Source organism: Montipora foliosa, chromosome 2, assembly GCF_036669935.1.
Source record: "Montipora foliosa isolate CH-2021 chromosome 2, ASM3666993v2, whole genome shotgun sequence".
In the NCBI taxonomy this organism is placed as follows: Eukaryota; Metazoa; Cnidaria; class Anthozoa; order Scleractinia; family Acroporidae; genus Montipora; species Montipora foliosa.
The window spans coordinates 57,836,980-57,854,065 of NC_090870.1; the positions used below are offsets into that span (position 1 = coordinate 57,836,980).

The window sequence follows — 17,086 nt, forward strand, 5'->3', positions numbered from 1 at the left end:
ACAAAGGCGCAGCAGAGGGCCGAATGGTCAAGATCGTGTGTTGATTCCGGTTACAAGATACGCTAGTCTTAATCGTCAAATGGATGAAAGGTACGCTGTCCCTAAATTTTTGTTTATTAATATCTGCAGCCTTCTTAAGACCAAAAATCGCATCAGATCCCCCATGGCTATTGAAATGGATTTGCATACGAATGATATTGACATATGTGTGGTTTCTGAAACTCATTTAAGACTCGATATTCCTGACGCGGTTATCGCCATGTCAAATTATGCTCTATACCGCCGAGACAGCAACCGGAGTAGAAGGGATATGCGTAAAAATGAGGGAATTGCCATTTACATCAGAAACAATATTAAGGTTATCGATGTATATAGATCGGAAGAGTTTGAACTGATTGCGATTACTACTTCCTTGCCCAAGGGACAACATATGCTACAACATAATTATCAAGAAACGAGTCTGATGAGCTGTATAATTGACTTGGCGGGCTCCTTCTTGGAAAGTTTTGCGGACGGTTTGTTTGTGTGTGGAGGAGATCTCAATCAAATGTATATTACCGGTACCCGTTTCAAATCGCTTTCTGGCTGGCGTCCTTTGGTAAGCTTTCCCACAAGAGGAGAGTCGTGCATGGATAATTGTTTCACCAATAATCCAGGCTTGTTCAATCTTTGCTATCCTATACAGATGCTGACGAAGACCGATCATAAGGGATTGATATTACCTTGTGGCATAAAACTTAAGCCACTTCGATATAAAGTTCAACTTAGAGATTGCAGGGAACATCGAAAGGCCAATCTTTATTCTGAACTTGAGCAAGTGGATTGGGGTTTCGTACTGGAGGCCAACAATATCGAAGACGCTGTGACAAGTCTCCAGACAAAAATTCTGGAACTCCTGAATGCTTGTATGCCTTTAAGAATAGAAAAAAAGTCGTCACGTGATCTTTTTTGGATGAGCCCCCTTATTAAATATTTGTTGAAGATCAAGGCCAAAGTAACGGGTTCTCATAAAGATCTATTGAAGAGAATCTCTAAAGCCATTATGGATAACACAGTTCGTTTAAATACTGCTAATGGTATCGGAAGTCGAGAGTGGTGGAAAACAACAAATGCCATCTGCAGTTATAAAGCTTCTTCTCGTTGTACACTAAGCGAAGCGGAAATTAGGGATCTCAACTGCTTTTTCGGTCACTTGTGCACTGATAATGATTATCATAAACCAGAGCCCATATCAGTTCCATCTGATGCTGAAATACCACGCGTAAACGAAATGCAGGTATGGAGATCACTCCTAGGTTTAAAGAAGACAGCCACCGGTCCAGATCAGATCCTTTTTTGGGTATGGAAGGACTATGCTGAAATTCTTACGCCTGTAGTAGCTGAAATATGGAACTTGTCCCTTGAAACCCATGCATGGCCGAGTTCGTGCAAGAGTGCCAACATAACCCCTCTTCCCAAGGTTGAAATTCCCAAGGAAAATGGCGACTTTAGAGGAATAAACATAACCCCAGTTATTGCTAGAGCATTCGAAAAGGTTGTTTATAAGTCTTATGTTAAGAACATTGCCGAGAGTAGTTTAAGCCCCACACAGTTTGCTTATAGAGAAGGTGGCAGTTGTACTGATGCCCTGTTAACAATGCAACACGAAATTCTTAAGTCTTTGGATCAAAAGGGATGCAATGCAATTAGGGTGCTTGCAATGGACTTCAGTAAGGCCTTTAACACTGTTAAACGCTGTTATTTTCCGCTTAATCCATATATTTTTAATTGGTACTTAAGCTTTCTTACTGATAAGAGACAACGGGGTTGTCTGCAATAGCATCATTTGTGATTGGATCAGAGTGAACAAAGGCACCACGGTAGGAAGTGTTAGTGGCTCCTATTTATTTAATATGTTCATAACTGATCTGCAACAGATCCAAAGTCCAACTCTTTGTTGTTCAGGTATGCAGATGATTCCACTCTAATTATTCCTGTTTGGAAGGAAAGTGATAGTAATAATGCAATTCATGTAGTTAACAACTTTATAGAATGGAAGGATTACGTTTTTGCAAACTTTGGGCGCGTAGCACTTTTATGTGAACAGACGTAACTGATTAGAGTGTAATGTGAAGTGCTAAGTATCTACCTCATATGAACCATGTGAGCGTTAGCCCTACTGATAGAAATGGGCCCACACAAGGACAGAGAAAAACTCTGACCAGGGTGGGAATTGAACGCACGACCTTCGGGTTAGATCACCGCTGCTCTACCGACTGAGCTACAAGGTCAGACGGGAGCAGGCCGTGGGAACTGAAGATGTTAAAGTCACGGCAATGAACATGTACGAGTACAAGGAAGGATTACGTTTTTTGCAAACGTTGGCCGTGTAGCACTTTTATTTGAACAGACTTAACTGATTAGAGTGTAATGCCAAGTGCCAAGTATCTATCCCATATGAACCATGTGAGCGTTAGCCCTACTAATGGAAATGGGCCCACACAAGGTCAGAGAAAAACTCTGACCTGGGTGGGAATTGAAACGGCCAACGTTTGCAAAAACGTTATCTTTTTATAGAATGGTCAATCAATAATGGTATGAAATGTAATTTCTCTAAATGTAAAGAAATTGTTTTCCGAAAGAAAGGCTACAATATTGTACTAGATACAATGCAGAATATCCCGCAACATCCAGAACTATGTATCTCAGGGGTTAAATTTCAGGAAAATTGTAGGTTCTCTATTCATGTCAAGAATAAGTTGGCCGCAGCTAATAAATGTCTATACATTCTAAGAACTCTAAGGACGGAAGGAAGGAAGGGTATTGTCAAGCGGAGTTGGATAACTTATTCAGCACTTTAGTTTTGCCTAAGCTTATGTACGGAATATCTGTATACGGTTCATCTCTACCAGAGCTTATTACCATACAATGCTTCCTTGATCGTTGTCATAAACGAAGATATACGTCCTCTCCTGTTTCCATTATTAATTGCTTATAAAAGTCCGATAAAGTTATTTTCAAGAAATTAAGCGAGTGGGAACGTCATCCTTTACATCACTCCCTTCCTAGGATTAACCCTGCTACCCTTAAGCTTAGACAAGTCAAGCCTACATTTCCGATTTGTAATACTGAGCGTTTTTAAAATGATTTTGTTAACAGACTTAGTTTTCATTACAATTTAGCTATTAGTAATCAATGTAATAGTAATAATAGTTATAATCAATGTAACACTTGATATGTATTTTATCAGTGAAATGAAGACTACTACTACTACTACTACTACTACTACTACTGACAACAGTCGAGTTGGAGGGAAACGGAAATGGGGATATGGCTCAAGGTCTAACCTGCAGTTCCCCAAAAGGGTCAGAAGAGCAGGATCCTCCCAGGAATCTGACACCAAGACCAGCTCGAGCTGACTATCCGTTCCCATGTCTCAAAATACTTACGCCTCTCACCAACAGATCCGCAACTCGTTTACATTTTTTTGTTCAGAATTGAAAACAAATAACACAGGACACTTGGACCTTACAAACAATTCAGGGGTACAAGATCCCCTTTTGCAGGCGCCCCAGGCAATGGCGCATGAGAGTAGCCACTCGGATGCTTACCATATGGAAAGGGCTATCACCGAATTGTTAGCAAAGGAAGCGGTCCGCGAAGTCAAGCCACAGGACGACCAGTTCGCTTCAACCCTGTTCTTAGTACAAAAAAGAAAATGGCAATTATCGAACCATCATCAATCTTCGTGCTCTAAACCGGTTCTTGGGGAAGGAGTCCTTCAAGATGGTGGGACTGCTGTATCCCTGATACAGCAGAGAGACTTCATGATGAGATTAGACCTGAAAGATGCATATTACGCACTTCCAATTCATAACTCCCACAGAAAGTATTTGAAGTTCGTCTATCAGGACAGAACATACGAGTTTCAGTGCCTTCCCTTGGGCCTGTCCTCAGCTCCGCGGGCATGCACAAAGACACTGAAGCCAGTGCTGGCAGTGTTGCGGTTCATGGGTATCCGGGTTGTGATCTACATAGACGACATGTTATTACTACACCAACAGAGCAAGGTGCTGCAGAAAATCTTTGCTCAAGTGGTAGACTTACTGGAAAAGCTGGGCTTTCTGGTGAAGAAGGAGAAGTGCTCCCCCATTCCTTGCCAACGTCTAATCTTCCTCGGAGCTGCCCTAGACTCCACAACGATGACCCTGTCCCTCCCTCAACCAAAACTTACCTCCATCACCTCGTTGCTCAAGGGAGTGGCTTAGTAAGGAGTCTGTCCACGTTAATTAAACAAATGAGCCATGCATCTCAAACAGGGACCTTGGTTGCACCACTTCATTACAGAGGTCTTCAACGCCTATACCTGCAAGCAGTGTCACAACATGGGCAGGCAAGGAAAGTGATAGTCCCCTTAACCTCCCAGGCACACAAAGACCTAGAGTGGTGGGTCTCAGAGAGCAGCTGCCGTCTAAATGGCTGTCCAATTCAGCTTCCACCCATCGATCTCACGGTTTGGAGCGATGCCTCGAAAACGGACTGGGGTGCAGCCTACCAGGGGATTGCCACCGGGGGCCATTGGAGTGTGGAAGAGGCGCAGTGGCACATCAATGTCATGGAGCTAAGAGCTCTGAAAGCACTTCTGCAGTCCCAAGAGGCTCAACATCCCCCGCTCAAACACATTCACTTGAGAATAGACAACACCACAGCGGTGGCGTACATCAACAAGAGAGGGGGCACGCGCTCCCCTGCTCTGACTGCACAAGCCCTAGAGTTTTGGGCAGTAGCCTTGACAGCAGGAGTATCATTGACAGCTCAGCATATTCCAGGCATCCAAAATGTGGTAGCAGACACAGCTTCCAGGCAGATCGAGACCAGAACCGAATGGACATTGGACAGGAAGATCTTCCAGTCCATTTGTCAGAGATTTTACACACCCGACGTGGACCTATTTGCATGCCATTTAAACCACCAGTGAATTACCCAAGTATGTCTCGAGGTACCTAGATCCGGGGGCTCTGGCTGTGGATGCTTTCTTCCTGGACTGGAGCAAATGGACTTGTCTAATCCATCCTCCCGTAGTCCTTCTGCCTCGGGTACTGAGGAAGATCAAAGAGGATCAAGCAACTGCCGTCCTCCTAATTGCCCCGAACTGGAACGGACAGCCATGATTTCCAGATCTCATTCAGATGCTGGTGGATCGCCCACTGCTGCTACACCAGCGCCAATCTCTGTTGTTTCTCCCATTTCAGCCAACAGCATACCATCCCCTGTGGAAGTCCCTTCATCTGACAGTTTGGCCACTATCAGGGACCATTACCAAGCAACAGGCTTTTTAAAGGAAGTTGTTGACATCTTGGTGGCCTCGTGGGGAAAGGCCACCAAGAAGCGGTACTCAGGCCCCTGGAGGGCATGGGTACGCTGGTGTTCTCAACAGGGTTCCTGACCCATTTCAGCTTCTGTAGCAGAGGTTCTCGCATTCCTTGCCTTCCTCGTGATACATGGAAATTTAGAATACAAGACTATCGATCTTTATAGGTCAGCTATTTCTCAGGCTCATGACCCAGTTGGCTGTACTCAGTTAGGAAGCCTCCCCGTTGTGATTCGTTTTATGAAAGGGGTGTTTAAGATTAAACCCCCTAGGCCAAGATACTGCTCTACATGGAACGTTAAGACTGCCTTATCATTCCTAGAGTCCTTGGAACCCTTAGAATAATTGACACTAAAGCAGCTTTGTTATAAAACTGTTTTATTATCAGCACTGACTTCAGCAGCAAGAGCTCATGATCTTTCTGCGTTGGACTTGACGTATTTTCTCAGGAAAGAGGGGTCATGGGAATTTTCACTTTGTTTGTTTCAGCTCTAAACGAGGAACAGTCGCCATCCATGACTTTTACGAAATCGCCGTTACATTTGTTTGATTTTGGAGAATTTTCCGGGGATACCTCTTGCATGCTGAAGCAGAGAAAAAAGAGAAGCGTCCTTTAGTGAATTAGCAAGTATAAAAGGACTAAATGGAATAATGTATATACCAGTTTAAAATGCGGGCTATAGACGAAGTGGAGAAGTGATCCTGGCACTTACCTGGACAATTTAAACAATAGACCCCTTTAAGTTAATTCCCAGTCTGGAGGACAAAACAATAAGATTATTTTGCATTTGAAAGGTTTGTTTCTCTCAGGGGAGAGAATAACCATTGTTTTGTCCTCCAGATTGGGAATTACTGAAATGGGTCTATTGTCTTTCATAGAGCTATCCACCGGATAAATGCTATCCTAGTGTTTGTTTATAACAAGGACTATTTTGAGGTGTTCTCTTGTCTACACTTTGATGAAACAAGGAAACAGAAATAAGGAAATTATTTCTCTAGTCACTGTCACGAGTCCGGCACGACTAGGAACATGCAGGTTCCATACTTGGTCTATGTCACAGCATTCACATAGACCAACCTATTTTTAGACGGCTCTTTTATTACATTTTCTGCAAAAAAGTATGCTCCAGTCCATTCCATTCCGAACGCCCAAGTATAGAGATATACGTACACTTCCGTGATGAAATAAAAATGACCTACCATGTTTTCACCAGTGAAAAGTTGTGGTATCGGCCTTTTAATTGGTCGGACGATTTTCTCACTAGTGAAAAATTGTCGTATCAGCCTTTTGATTGGCTAATATTATGTTGAAGTTTGGGACGAGCAGCCTGTGCCCCGACAGCGGGAGTACAATTTGTAATCATGGCGGTCTACTGGTGTATGGTTTTCAAAGTTTTTGATTTTTTATTGCTTAGTTTTCTCCACAAAATACTTCAGAAGATCTAACCTCGTTAACTTTATGATCTCTTGTACTTATATAATAAACAAATTACTTCATGGTTGGCTCGTTTGTACGTTTTTTATTACTCAATCGTGTGAAACCATCGAAGACAAAGCCAACGCTGTTACTTTCATTCTTAGTCAAGAATCCGCGTGCTGCATTTATATTTATTCGCATGAGACATCGCGATAAAACTAATTCTGCAAATTGCTTGGAAGGGCAACCAATTTTGTAGAAGATCTGTTAAACAAGAGCCGACAAGCTAAGACAATTTTACGAATTTTACATATTGGGTGTCTGATGACCTTCCGCCTGGGTTGGTAATTTCATCTGCATTGACTAACAAGCAGCCATAATGCACAATCTTTGATTATATTAATATTTTAATTAAAGGCATCGAATTGTCGTAATGATAATGCGCCAGACGATCTCAAACCCCCACGACTCGATATGTCCAAAGTCTGGATAATCCTTCCGATATATATTTCTTTCTCCTTTCGTCGACCAAGGCAACAATAGTTCTATCGGGTTATAGAAAAAAAAATGCAAAAACCGATTAATATTAGGAAACTTTTGATCGGAGGACGCGGGCGACTAAGAGTACCATTTTTCTGTACTGAGCATGCGCATAGTTTTTGGAGGCCGACATTTTTCGAAGTGCGCGTGCTCAGAACGGAAAACTCGTACTCGAAAACTTGTTATCCCGCGATCTAAAGATCCCAGCCGGGTATTAATAATTGCCCGGATCCGGGCTCGGGTGTGTAGCCTAGATCCTGGGACTACGTAGTTTTAGGAGCCTCATAAAGACACTAAAGATGAAAAGTTCATACAAAAAAAGTTAGCGAAAAACGTCGGGCATTCAATATCTTCGCAAAGTGGCATTTCCTTTGTAAGTTGCATGCAGACTTTGAATATTAGCACTGTTTTCTCGATTTGCCTTTGTCTTTCGTCGAAGATGAATACTGTCGTCCACCCAAACAATCCACCATGCTACACTCTCACCAGTCTCCCACTTTTTTTGGAGTGGGCAAATTAGCATTTCCTTGAAAAATGCCGGCACCAAGAGTTCTTATATGAGCATTGTTTTCTCGATTTGCACTCGTTTGTAGTTCTGAAACATTCCCCAATGCCACATTTTTGTTAGTCTCTCGCAGTTTTTGGAGGGGACAAATTGACCTGGTATGAGGGCCTCAACCTTAACAGACGAGTGCAGTTTCCATCCATAATTGTCGCGACGTGCCTGGGCATCGGACCAGCCTTGGTCACATTAAAGAATTGGAACAATCCCCAACCGTCTCGACCGAGAAAGCTCAGTCAGCAACATGTATTTAAAATTTGCCATATCTCTGTGTTGCACAGCTTGTAGTCCCTTTCCTCGCCTTCGCATCTTTTATCGCTATTCTTAGGGCTAAAAGGAAAATTTATACGCTTATATCTCCAAGGTACCCTGACATCTGCATCAACAAATAACATACCATTGTTTATTTGGTATTCTACGGAACTTTTCTATGGAATCAAGGATAATAATTTACAATTTTTTTGATGACAATTATTTATCAAATTCTGATCTGCAAAATAGTGTTTTTTTGTTCGGCCATTTTTCACAGTTCCCGTTTTTCCCTAATTTTTCCAACCGATTAATCGGTTTGCTGGATGTTATTGTGGCGTTTCAAAATGGCGCAAAACAAACGGTTGGCATGCTGGATGCTATTGTGACGCGCAGATTTGGAGCACAACGATTCTCTCGATTTCTCACGCTTGGGACGTGCACAGGCCAACCACGAACAAACAGGATACCCAATACGTCTCTTTTATCGACGCAATTAAGCAATTAAGCAACAATGATGGCTACTGCAAAGGGGGACGTCATTCCAAAACATAGCTTTGCGCTATCGTAAGTATTTCTCAATTATCCCATCTTGATCATGTTGTACAGTAGGCGTGAAGAATCCTATAAGTAGGTTGGTACGAATGAGAAACCTGAGTGGTCCTCGCACTCGGCTGGACAATTCACTATAGATGTTGCCGGTAAAACCCCTTCGTTCTCAAGTTGAATCCGTTTTTACCTAGGTTAAATTGGTTATTCTAATTTTACTTGGATTGCTTGAATACGCACTAAGATGAATCGAATGAAGAAACTTTTTTTGGAGCCTAAATTTAAGCCTGGAGAAAAATTAGGGTCAAGTTAGGATTTAGGATTTTTGGTTGTTATACATGGATGTCAATAATTATTGACTTATTATACAAAAGTAAATAATGAAAATAACTGTATTGGGTTGAGCATGTTCGTCGTTGTTGTGTAGACACTGTTGTGTAGAGACTAGTGTGTGAAAATACTCAACTATAGATCTGGAGGGGTCCGAGTTCGAGTATTGGTCAGTGCGTAGTGCAATTCTTCGTTTCCTTTCTATGTTATAATGTTGAGACTAAATAGATAAATGTATGAATACAGAAACCGATGAGATGATAGGAAACATTAAGATGGTCTAAGATGTGTTGAGGTGCATAAGACAGGGCGGAAGGTATAGGTGCTTTCAGTCCTTTTTAGGGGGTTGATAACTGCTTTAAATTAGGTGCATATTGAACCTACTGTAGGTAAAAGAAGGATCACCAATTAACCTAGGTAAAAACGGATTCAACCTGAGAACAGATTTGACCAAGAACATAGGCACGTGAAAAATTAAGGTGCGATAATATAAGATCTTTAATTTGACACTGTAAATCGTCAGTTCAAGCTAAAACATGTCTGTTTCGCAAGAATCTGATGGTATAATTTTGCTTATCAGTCATTCGAATTTCCCCAAGGAATCCGCATTTCTTAGATTTTGAGGCAGGATGGTCCACAGAAGAATTAGGCGGGCTCGATTACCAGCCCGGCGCTGTTTCGGGAAAAGGAAACCTCCCTTCAGGGGCCCATTTCTCGAAAGTCCCGAAACTTAACGGGCCATTTCTTGGTGTCAAAATTCCCTTTGTATCAAGAACGGAGAGGGTTTAAGTCGTCAAACTTCACAGTAATTTTTCTCCTTGTTTTCTATGCTGCCTATTCTGCGTGTATTGTCAGGGACAAATTTCCCTCAAATCTTAAAAAATTAAACATATACCAATTCTCAAAACAATTGAAACCTTATCTACTGTCAGAACAACATGGTTAAACGTAAGCCTATATCTTTTCTCTCTTTTACATTGTACTTTTAAAACTGCTTCTTTGAAAATAGATTCTATCTAAATTCTTTACAACTTTAAAATCTGGAGAACTGCCTAGAAAATCTAGCTCTAGGCTCTAGGCTATATCAAGTACAAACAAATGTTATGCTTTCTCTATTTATGTATGTAATTTAAGCGTGGTATGCGGGGTGGCCTCATGGTTAGTGCGCTCGAATCCGGAACGAGTGGTCCGCGTTCAAGCCCTGGCCGGGGACATTGTGTTTTGTTCTTGGGCAAGACATTTTTAAATTACTCTCACTCTCACGGTTCCCCTCTCCTCCCAGGTGCATAAATGGGTACCGGCGAATTTAATACCGGGGATAACCCTGCGATGGACTGGCATCCTATCCAGGGGGAGTAGAAATACTCCTAGTCGCTTCATGCTACAGAAATCGGGATAAGCTCCTTCCCAATGGGCCACTTGTCTCGTAAGTAGACTTTACCTTTTAAGCCAGGTATTATTGTTTCCTGTACTTAAAGTTTTTTTTTTTTTTTTTTGGCGTGGAGTCGAGGATACCTTTAATACGCGGGCCGGTGGCTCAGTTGGTTGCGCTGTGATGCAGGACACCCAACACTCACATCTTAAAATAACTGAGGAGAAGGTACTGGATTTGTAATTTCATCTGCAAATGGCTAGAGTTTCAAGTCTTCTCGGATAAGGACTATGAGCCGCAGGTCCCTTTGATCAACGTTTGTTCCTAAACTCTGTGGGATCACACACCATTCGAAATAGACTAGGGAATGGAGTCCCTATGGTTGTGGTTGTCTAGTTCTCTTCAGCAGAAGTGGCCGGCTTAGCTTGATGTCTCTAAAAAAAACCTTGTGGTGTACGAAGCCACCTAAGCAGAAACAGCCATAAGTCAAAAAGGGGCTTTGCTAAGTGCTGGAACGTAGATCCAGGCACAAGCTCCCTTGTGCACGCTTGTAAACAGGTGGGTGTATGAGCGGCACTAGGCTTTTATAGATTGTGCCCTGTTGAGAAATCAAGGAACTATTTGCAACGTTGAAGCCGGACGATTTACCCCAGACCGGCTAACAGAAAATGTAATTGACGTTCATTTCTTTGATTGTAAATGCCCACGTAAAAGGAAAAAAGTGTGAGATTAAAATGGGATACACCGTAATAAAGGCTAGTTCTCAATAGCGACCTTCAGAGTACGAGTACAACTGCGTGTACGAGATCTCAGTTTTGAGAACGCGCAATTCGAAAATTTTCGTTCCCAGTAGAGAAAAATCGCACTGGTATTCGTTCTCGTACCCAAATCTGAAGGTCGCTATTAAGCATAAGGCCGTCCGCTTCTTTTTCTCCGTTTACCGTCCCCCGACAGACCCATATTTTTCAGGTTTCAAAAAAAAAAAGATATGAGGAAAGTAATGACTAAGCTTTTAATCGGAAATAGTAACTTTAGTCCCAGGGTAAAGGTGACACTGTTCCAAAGGAGAGGCTTTCTGTCTGCTTGGGATAAAAATATGTGAGCTGAACCACATTCAACCTCATTCCCAGGGTCTCTCTTCTCAACGACAGTGGAGGCATAGAAGAGAGACCCTGGGAACGGGGTTGAACCACATCCTGCAACTAGACTCTTCCTGAATCTTGAAAATTGTTTCTTTTAGATTACTTCTGACTTTATTTTTGCTTGTTTATATTTCTTTTAATACGACAACATGCACAGCTCCGTAGCGTATTGGTCATGGGTAACTTTTAGTACCTCAGTCAAAACGTCCGTCAAAACACACTAATTGACATGTTCACGGCTCTGCTAATTTTACCTGATCTAATGCTTGTGGTGAGATCTGAAAACCAGCCTTTTTTAAAGAGCATAAACACAGTTAAGCGATAACTGCAGTCCATAAAACTTAACTGTCATTTTTTCGGCTCTATTCAGGCAGTAAATTGTGGCATTACACAAAGTCACAACAAGTGGTAGTTTTAATACAAATTTTAACACTTTCTTTCTTAAGTTTACTAGTCTACATCATATCCAAAAGGCACATCCATTATTTCACAACGAACGATTTACAGCCAGAAACTGCAAAGTAGTCAGCCATTAAAACAAGTCTTTCTCTTGTCGAGACGAAAGCGCCTGGTTGTAGCACACTCATTTAACTGTGGACTAGTACTCTGGTCACTAATTAAAAGTCAACTAAACTGGTTCGTCTATAATAGTTTTCTTTTATCTAGCCCTAATCCTTTGGATAGCTTGTCGAAAGTACATTTTTACGTTCTGTGATTCTAGACTTTTAAATGTACAACTGTATGGCGCATTCTTTTGAGACCGTTTCCCGAAAATAATAACATATCCTGTCGTTGCTTTCTTCCGAGATGATCTTTTCTCTTCGGGAAGAGGTTACTCATCAAAATAAAGGTAAGAGAAAAACTTGGTAACCAAAGCATCGAACACGGCTTAAAAACATATTGTCCGTTAGTTATATCGCTAGACCAGGAGCTCACCAAGGGAGCCTCTTTCTCCGCTAATTCCTTGAGTAAACCCTTTCCCGAGTAAATTTATTTTTAGGGACAGGTTTTTCCCGTTAAAAAGTATCATATTTCCCTTGTCACTGAGATAGCTCTGTTTTGATTGGCTTTTACAACAGTGGGCGTGCTGAATCTCCTCCGGGAGGAATTCTTCAAATAAATTTACTCGTGAAAGAGTTGACTCCTAGGCCAGGACCAAGTATGGGTGATAGAGGCTCCCCTTCATGAACTCCTGGTTCGACTTAAAAGAAAAAGCCGTTGGCATTTTTATGGTATGTAACCTGTCTGAAGGGTTGGTGTTAATTCAACCGAAGCTTTGATGGTGCTTCTAACCACAGCAAAGCAATTTCGTCCGATCCAAAAAAGAAGTAATTGCCAAAAAACAGATCAACCGATTATTACCTGTGTTCCTATTACAGGGTAACCCCCAAAAGAATGCGCCCTAAACATGTGAACAACTTGGAATAAATCTTTTACATGGAAACATACACCAATGATAAAAGAACACTCCAGATTTAATTTTAAGCGTAAAAGACTACTGAAATCAATTGGGTTAGGGTTAGGGTTACGAACTACGAAATGATCAAAGATAAAGTGTATGATAGATAGTAGATAGATCATCTCAATAATGCACACATTTTGATTGGTTCTCATCTATTTAAACAATAGAGTGTTTCTGTCGAGGAACGATCGGCTGATAGTTGCCCCGCGGAAATTAAATGTTCTTAAAACAAATTTTTGCCCGAGAAGCGAAGCTTCGAGGGCAAATATGCTAGTTTTAAGAACATCAAATTTCCAAGGGGCAACTATCAGACCGATAGTTCCGAGACATAAACACTCTATTGTCTTTATTGTTCACTACTAAATTTTCTTCCGCGCGCCAGCTCAAAAATCATGTTGAATTATTTTCAACTTTATTAGACGAAAGCCGTGTCAGCCAATGTAAAATTTGAAAAAGAAAACAAAAACCCTCTTAATACAATTTCGATTGTTTATTTTCCATAAGGCCGCTTGTTTACAGAAGTATTTTCACGGACGAGTACTATCCATCCGGGTATATTCCGCGAACGGGCACTATGGGCTGATAGTGTCTCTCCGCGGACGAACACTATCGCATCACGTGATCGAATTAAACCAATAAGAATCGAAGAAAATTTAGTGGTGAACTATAAGACCTAATAGAGAATAGATGCAGAGCTGACGTCATCATTACAAACTTTTAACTCTTTCCTATATAAAACAAATAAATTCCAAGTTGCCGTGCGCCTCTTCAGTACTAGATCACAAAAGATGTCAAAATGTGGCAAGAACATTAGTGACACATTCGGCTATCCCCTCGTGTGCCACATTTTTGTTCTTACAATATTTCGACATAATCTGTGATCTATTACTGAACAGACGCACGGAAATATGGGAGTCTATTTGCAAAATAGATATTGAAACAGCAGAAAAAATCCCGTTTTTTAAGGGATAACGATCATCGCAGTTATGGAGCAACTCCGCACAAGTTGTTAATAGGGAGCGTAAGCACGCTCGTTTTTGAGACGCGGACGGCAACTGAAAGAGAACATTTCACGTGCCAGGACAGCGATGTCTCCCAGATTTTTATAATAATCATCTCTAATGGAGAAAAAATACTTAGCAATATAAATGTAGTTGTGTAAAGTTAAAAGAGAAAACAGCTCACAACTGGTTGCAGTTCGCGTCTCAAAAGCTCCATGACACCCATAATCTCTGAAACTAGAAATATAGTTCTTAACTTCTAGGGAAGTATCTGTTTCAGTTCAAATGATTTTTCTCTCAAATGAGAAATTTTTCCGCTTAGTGGATATCTGTAGGTTAGATTTCAGCCAAAGATATCACCCAACTCTCGGCGAAGGAAAGCTCTGGGAACCAGGTTCCTGACCATATTTAGTGGTTGTTGATAAAACTACTTGTACCAAGTTAAGATACATGAATGGCTCAAATCCCAGCACTCGCATTTCAAATTTAACTCAGTTCTCCATCCATTCGAGGTTAATAAAATGAGTTCTAGCATTACTGAAGAGATGGGAATAGCCAGCCTCGTTCCCAGAGCTTTTCGTCGCCCAGAGTAGGGAGGCCGGGAAAAGATTGGTCTTTTCCCGCCCGCCCTACTCTAGCCGGAGAAAAGCCGTAGGAACGAGGTTGCGGAATAGCGCCACCCCTACCACAATAACAGCACAAGCCATAGGAAAAGAAGCGCCTTCGGGTTGCCCTAGACGTCTCATTTCTTGAGATCTCTCCATTTCAATTTGTACGATAATTTCCTTCCTTGAAGGTCCATACGTACTTATAAACTTCCGTGTTATTGTGTCTGTATTGAATCGGGAGTCGCTTAAAATGTCGTGTGGTGTCTGTATCGATTCTTGAAGTTTTGTGGCCTCTTCATATATATAAACTCTGATAGTTTCACCACGATTTTTCAAAAGCGCTCAACTTTACAGGAGCATTATTAGATCATACTATTTGATAAATGAAATCTAGGGCTTCAAAGAAAATTCGTCGCTTTTTTGCGACCCCTCTTTTTAGTACGGTCTCAATCAAACCATAATCATGAAGCACCTTAAGCGAATGATTGTCAATTTTAGAAATGTTGGTCGGCCATATTACACAAGGGCACGCAATTTTCTACCATAAGGTCCGAACGTACTCGACAGTTTTTGAGCGTGAATTTGTCTATGCGCGGGCATGAACTTGTTAACTCGTTTATTATGTTAAGAGTGCGAAGATCTCAGTTTTCAGTAGATAATAACCTCTTTGCGGAGGCAGAGGCTGCACGGGAAGTGAAATGGAAAGTTCTCAAGAAATGCAATGCCTACAGAAATATTTCAAAGAAATCCAATAATGATCAACTTCAGATGCAGCAACGAATGATCACCGCGGTCGAGGGAGCCTGCTCCGCGGTATGGACTCAAACTCTGTTCAACTTCACAGTCATAATTATTTTGCAGTAAAAAAGAAGACAATGAGAAAAAGAGTTAGGTTAAAGACTTGAAAAAGCTGAGAAAGCGATGTTTTCCCAGGCAGGCTGCTGGGAAGAGGCTCCGAGAATCCTCGATGACTTACAGACTTAGATAAACTTAGCGGGGAGGATAAATGTCTGTAAACCGAGTGATATATCACGTAACTAATTACGGTTCTATCTTCATAGAGATGGTTACTAAGACAACATTAGCAGCCCCTCGGAGAGACAATACGCACACCCACACACGTACACATTCACACGCGCGCACTCACATGCACTAAACGTACACGCACACATCCACACGCAGAATCCCCTCTAGATGTCGTAATTAACTTAGTTCATACCTCCTCCTCCTTCTTCTTCTTCTTCTTCTTCTTCCAAGACTGTCAGCAGGCTGAAGGAGAGATAAAATACACGCGCACGCTTACCCACACGCACCCCTCACACACACACACGCGCGCGCGCGCGCATACACACATGCAGCACATCCCTGTCCACGTCTTGATCTTAGGTTATCCAAAAGTTGTTGGAAACTTTTAGAAAACTTTCACTATTTTCGGCACCACTTTTCCATGCCGAATTAAAAATATAGACCAAATTAAAATGTTTTCCCTGCATGCAGATAGCCAACCTCGTACCGATCTAGGCTTAGCTACATAATTCCGGAATTTTTTTGGGAATTTAAGACATCAAAAAGAATTTTAGAAAAAAATGACAATTTCGAGAATTTTAGAGCAATTTAAACTTTCTCCTGACATGCAGGAAAATTTTCACGGGCAAAAACGTTGAGAAAACTTTTTTTTTGTATTCCAACCTACCAGGAGAGGGGTCAGTCCGTTCATATCCATTCCTTATCAGCGGTTATTCACCAAAAGGGGTCCTACAGTGCATCTAAGCAGCGGTCTCTCAACGTAGTTTCGGAATATGGATCTTTGCTTGATAGCAAATATGCATATCGCAAACTTTGCACTATAAGAAACGAAATTTATAAGAATTTTCGAGAATTTTAGAGAGTTTTTGGAGAATTTTAGACATTTCTAAAAGAATTTTAGAGCTTTCGTTTGGGAAATTCTGGAAAAAAGTTTAGACAAATTTTCGGGAATTATGTAGCTAAGCCTACGCCGATCAAGACTAAAAGAACAATTAAGGCTAATTTCTTTTAAAAAATCACTTTTCAAGTTATTTTATGTATTAATTTTGACTATTAAGCCTTAATGGTATCCAACGAAAAGAAGAAAATGTTATAACTCGCTCAAGCCCAAGAGGCAAGTTAGAGTAACGAAAGAATGGTTGCACCTCTTTCATACGTGGGCTTAGGTGTAATAAAAAAATTGTTATATCAAGTAACAAGAATAAGAAAAACTAGATCTAGAGTGCAACAAATTTACAATTGAAAGACGTTTACTGTAAAAAAACGTTTAGTTTCTTTCGCAGCTTTCTTAGGAGAGCGCCCTTTCAAGATCATGGATTGTCGGCGAACCCTTACATGGTCTGTGCACGGTTCCTTTGGCCAACACTCACAGGATGCTTCCTGTAGCGTTTTTTAAGAAATTTCATCACCAGTCTTTTCATTGTCGTCAATCGGGCCTAGATTTATGTTAATAAGCAAAAACATTCAGGTCAATCAAT

The 17,086-nt window shown here is 41.3% G+C and overlaps 2 protein-coding genes across 2 annotated transcripts in view; one reads left to right on the forward strand and one right to left on the reverse strand.

Annotated features, from left to right (window-relative positions):
- Positions 1 to 163: 163 nt before the first annotated feature.
- On the forward strand, positions 164 to 1,819 carry LOC137991878 (uncharacterized). The gene has a single exon (XM_068836910.1). It carries the CDS (start codon positions 164 to 166, stop codon positions 1,817 to 1,819), a length of 1,656 nt encoding a protein of 551 aa, XP_068693011.1.
- A 3,341-nt stretch (positions 1,820 to 5,160) lies between these two features.
- Positions 5,161 to 17,086, reverse strand: part of LOC137991880 (short transient receptor potential channel 5-like) — a 35,946-nt gene continuing 24,020 nt past the window's right edge. The window contains exons 9-11 of the mRNA XM_068836911.1: positions 16,342 to 16,426; positions 15,802 to 15,851; positions 5,161 to 5,282 (exon numbers count right to left, since the gene is read on the reverse strand). Of these exons, the coding sequence (XP_068693012.1) occupies positions 5,161 to 5,282; positions 15,802 to 15,851; positions 16,342 to 16,426 (257 nt within the window). The remainder of the gene's footprint in view (positions 5,283 to 15,801; positions 15,852 to 16,341; positions 16,427 to 17,086) is intronic.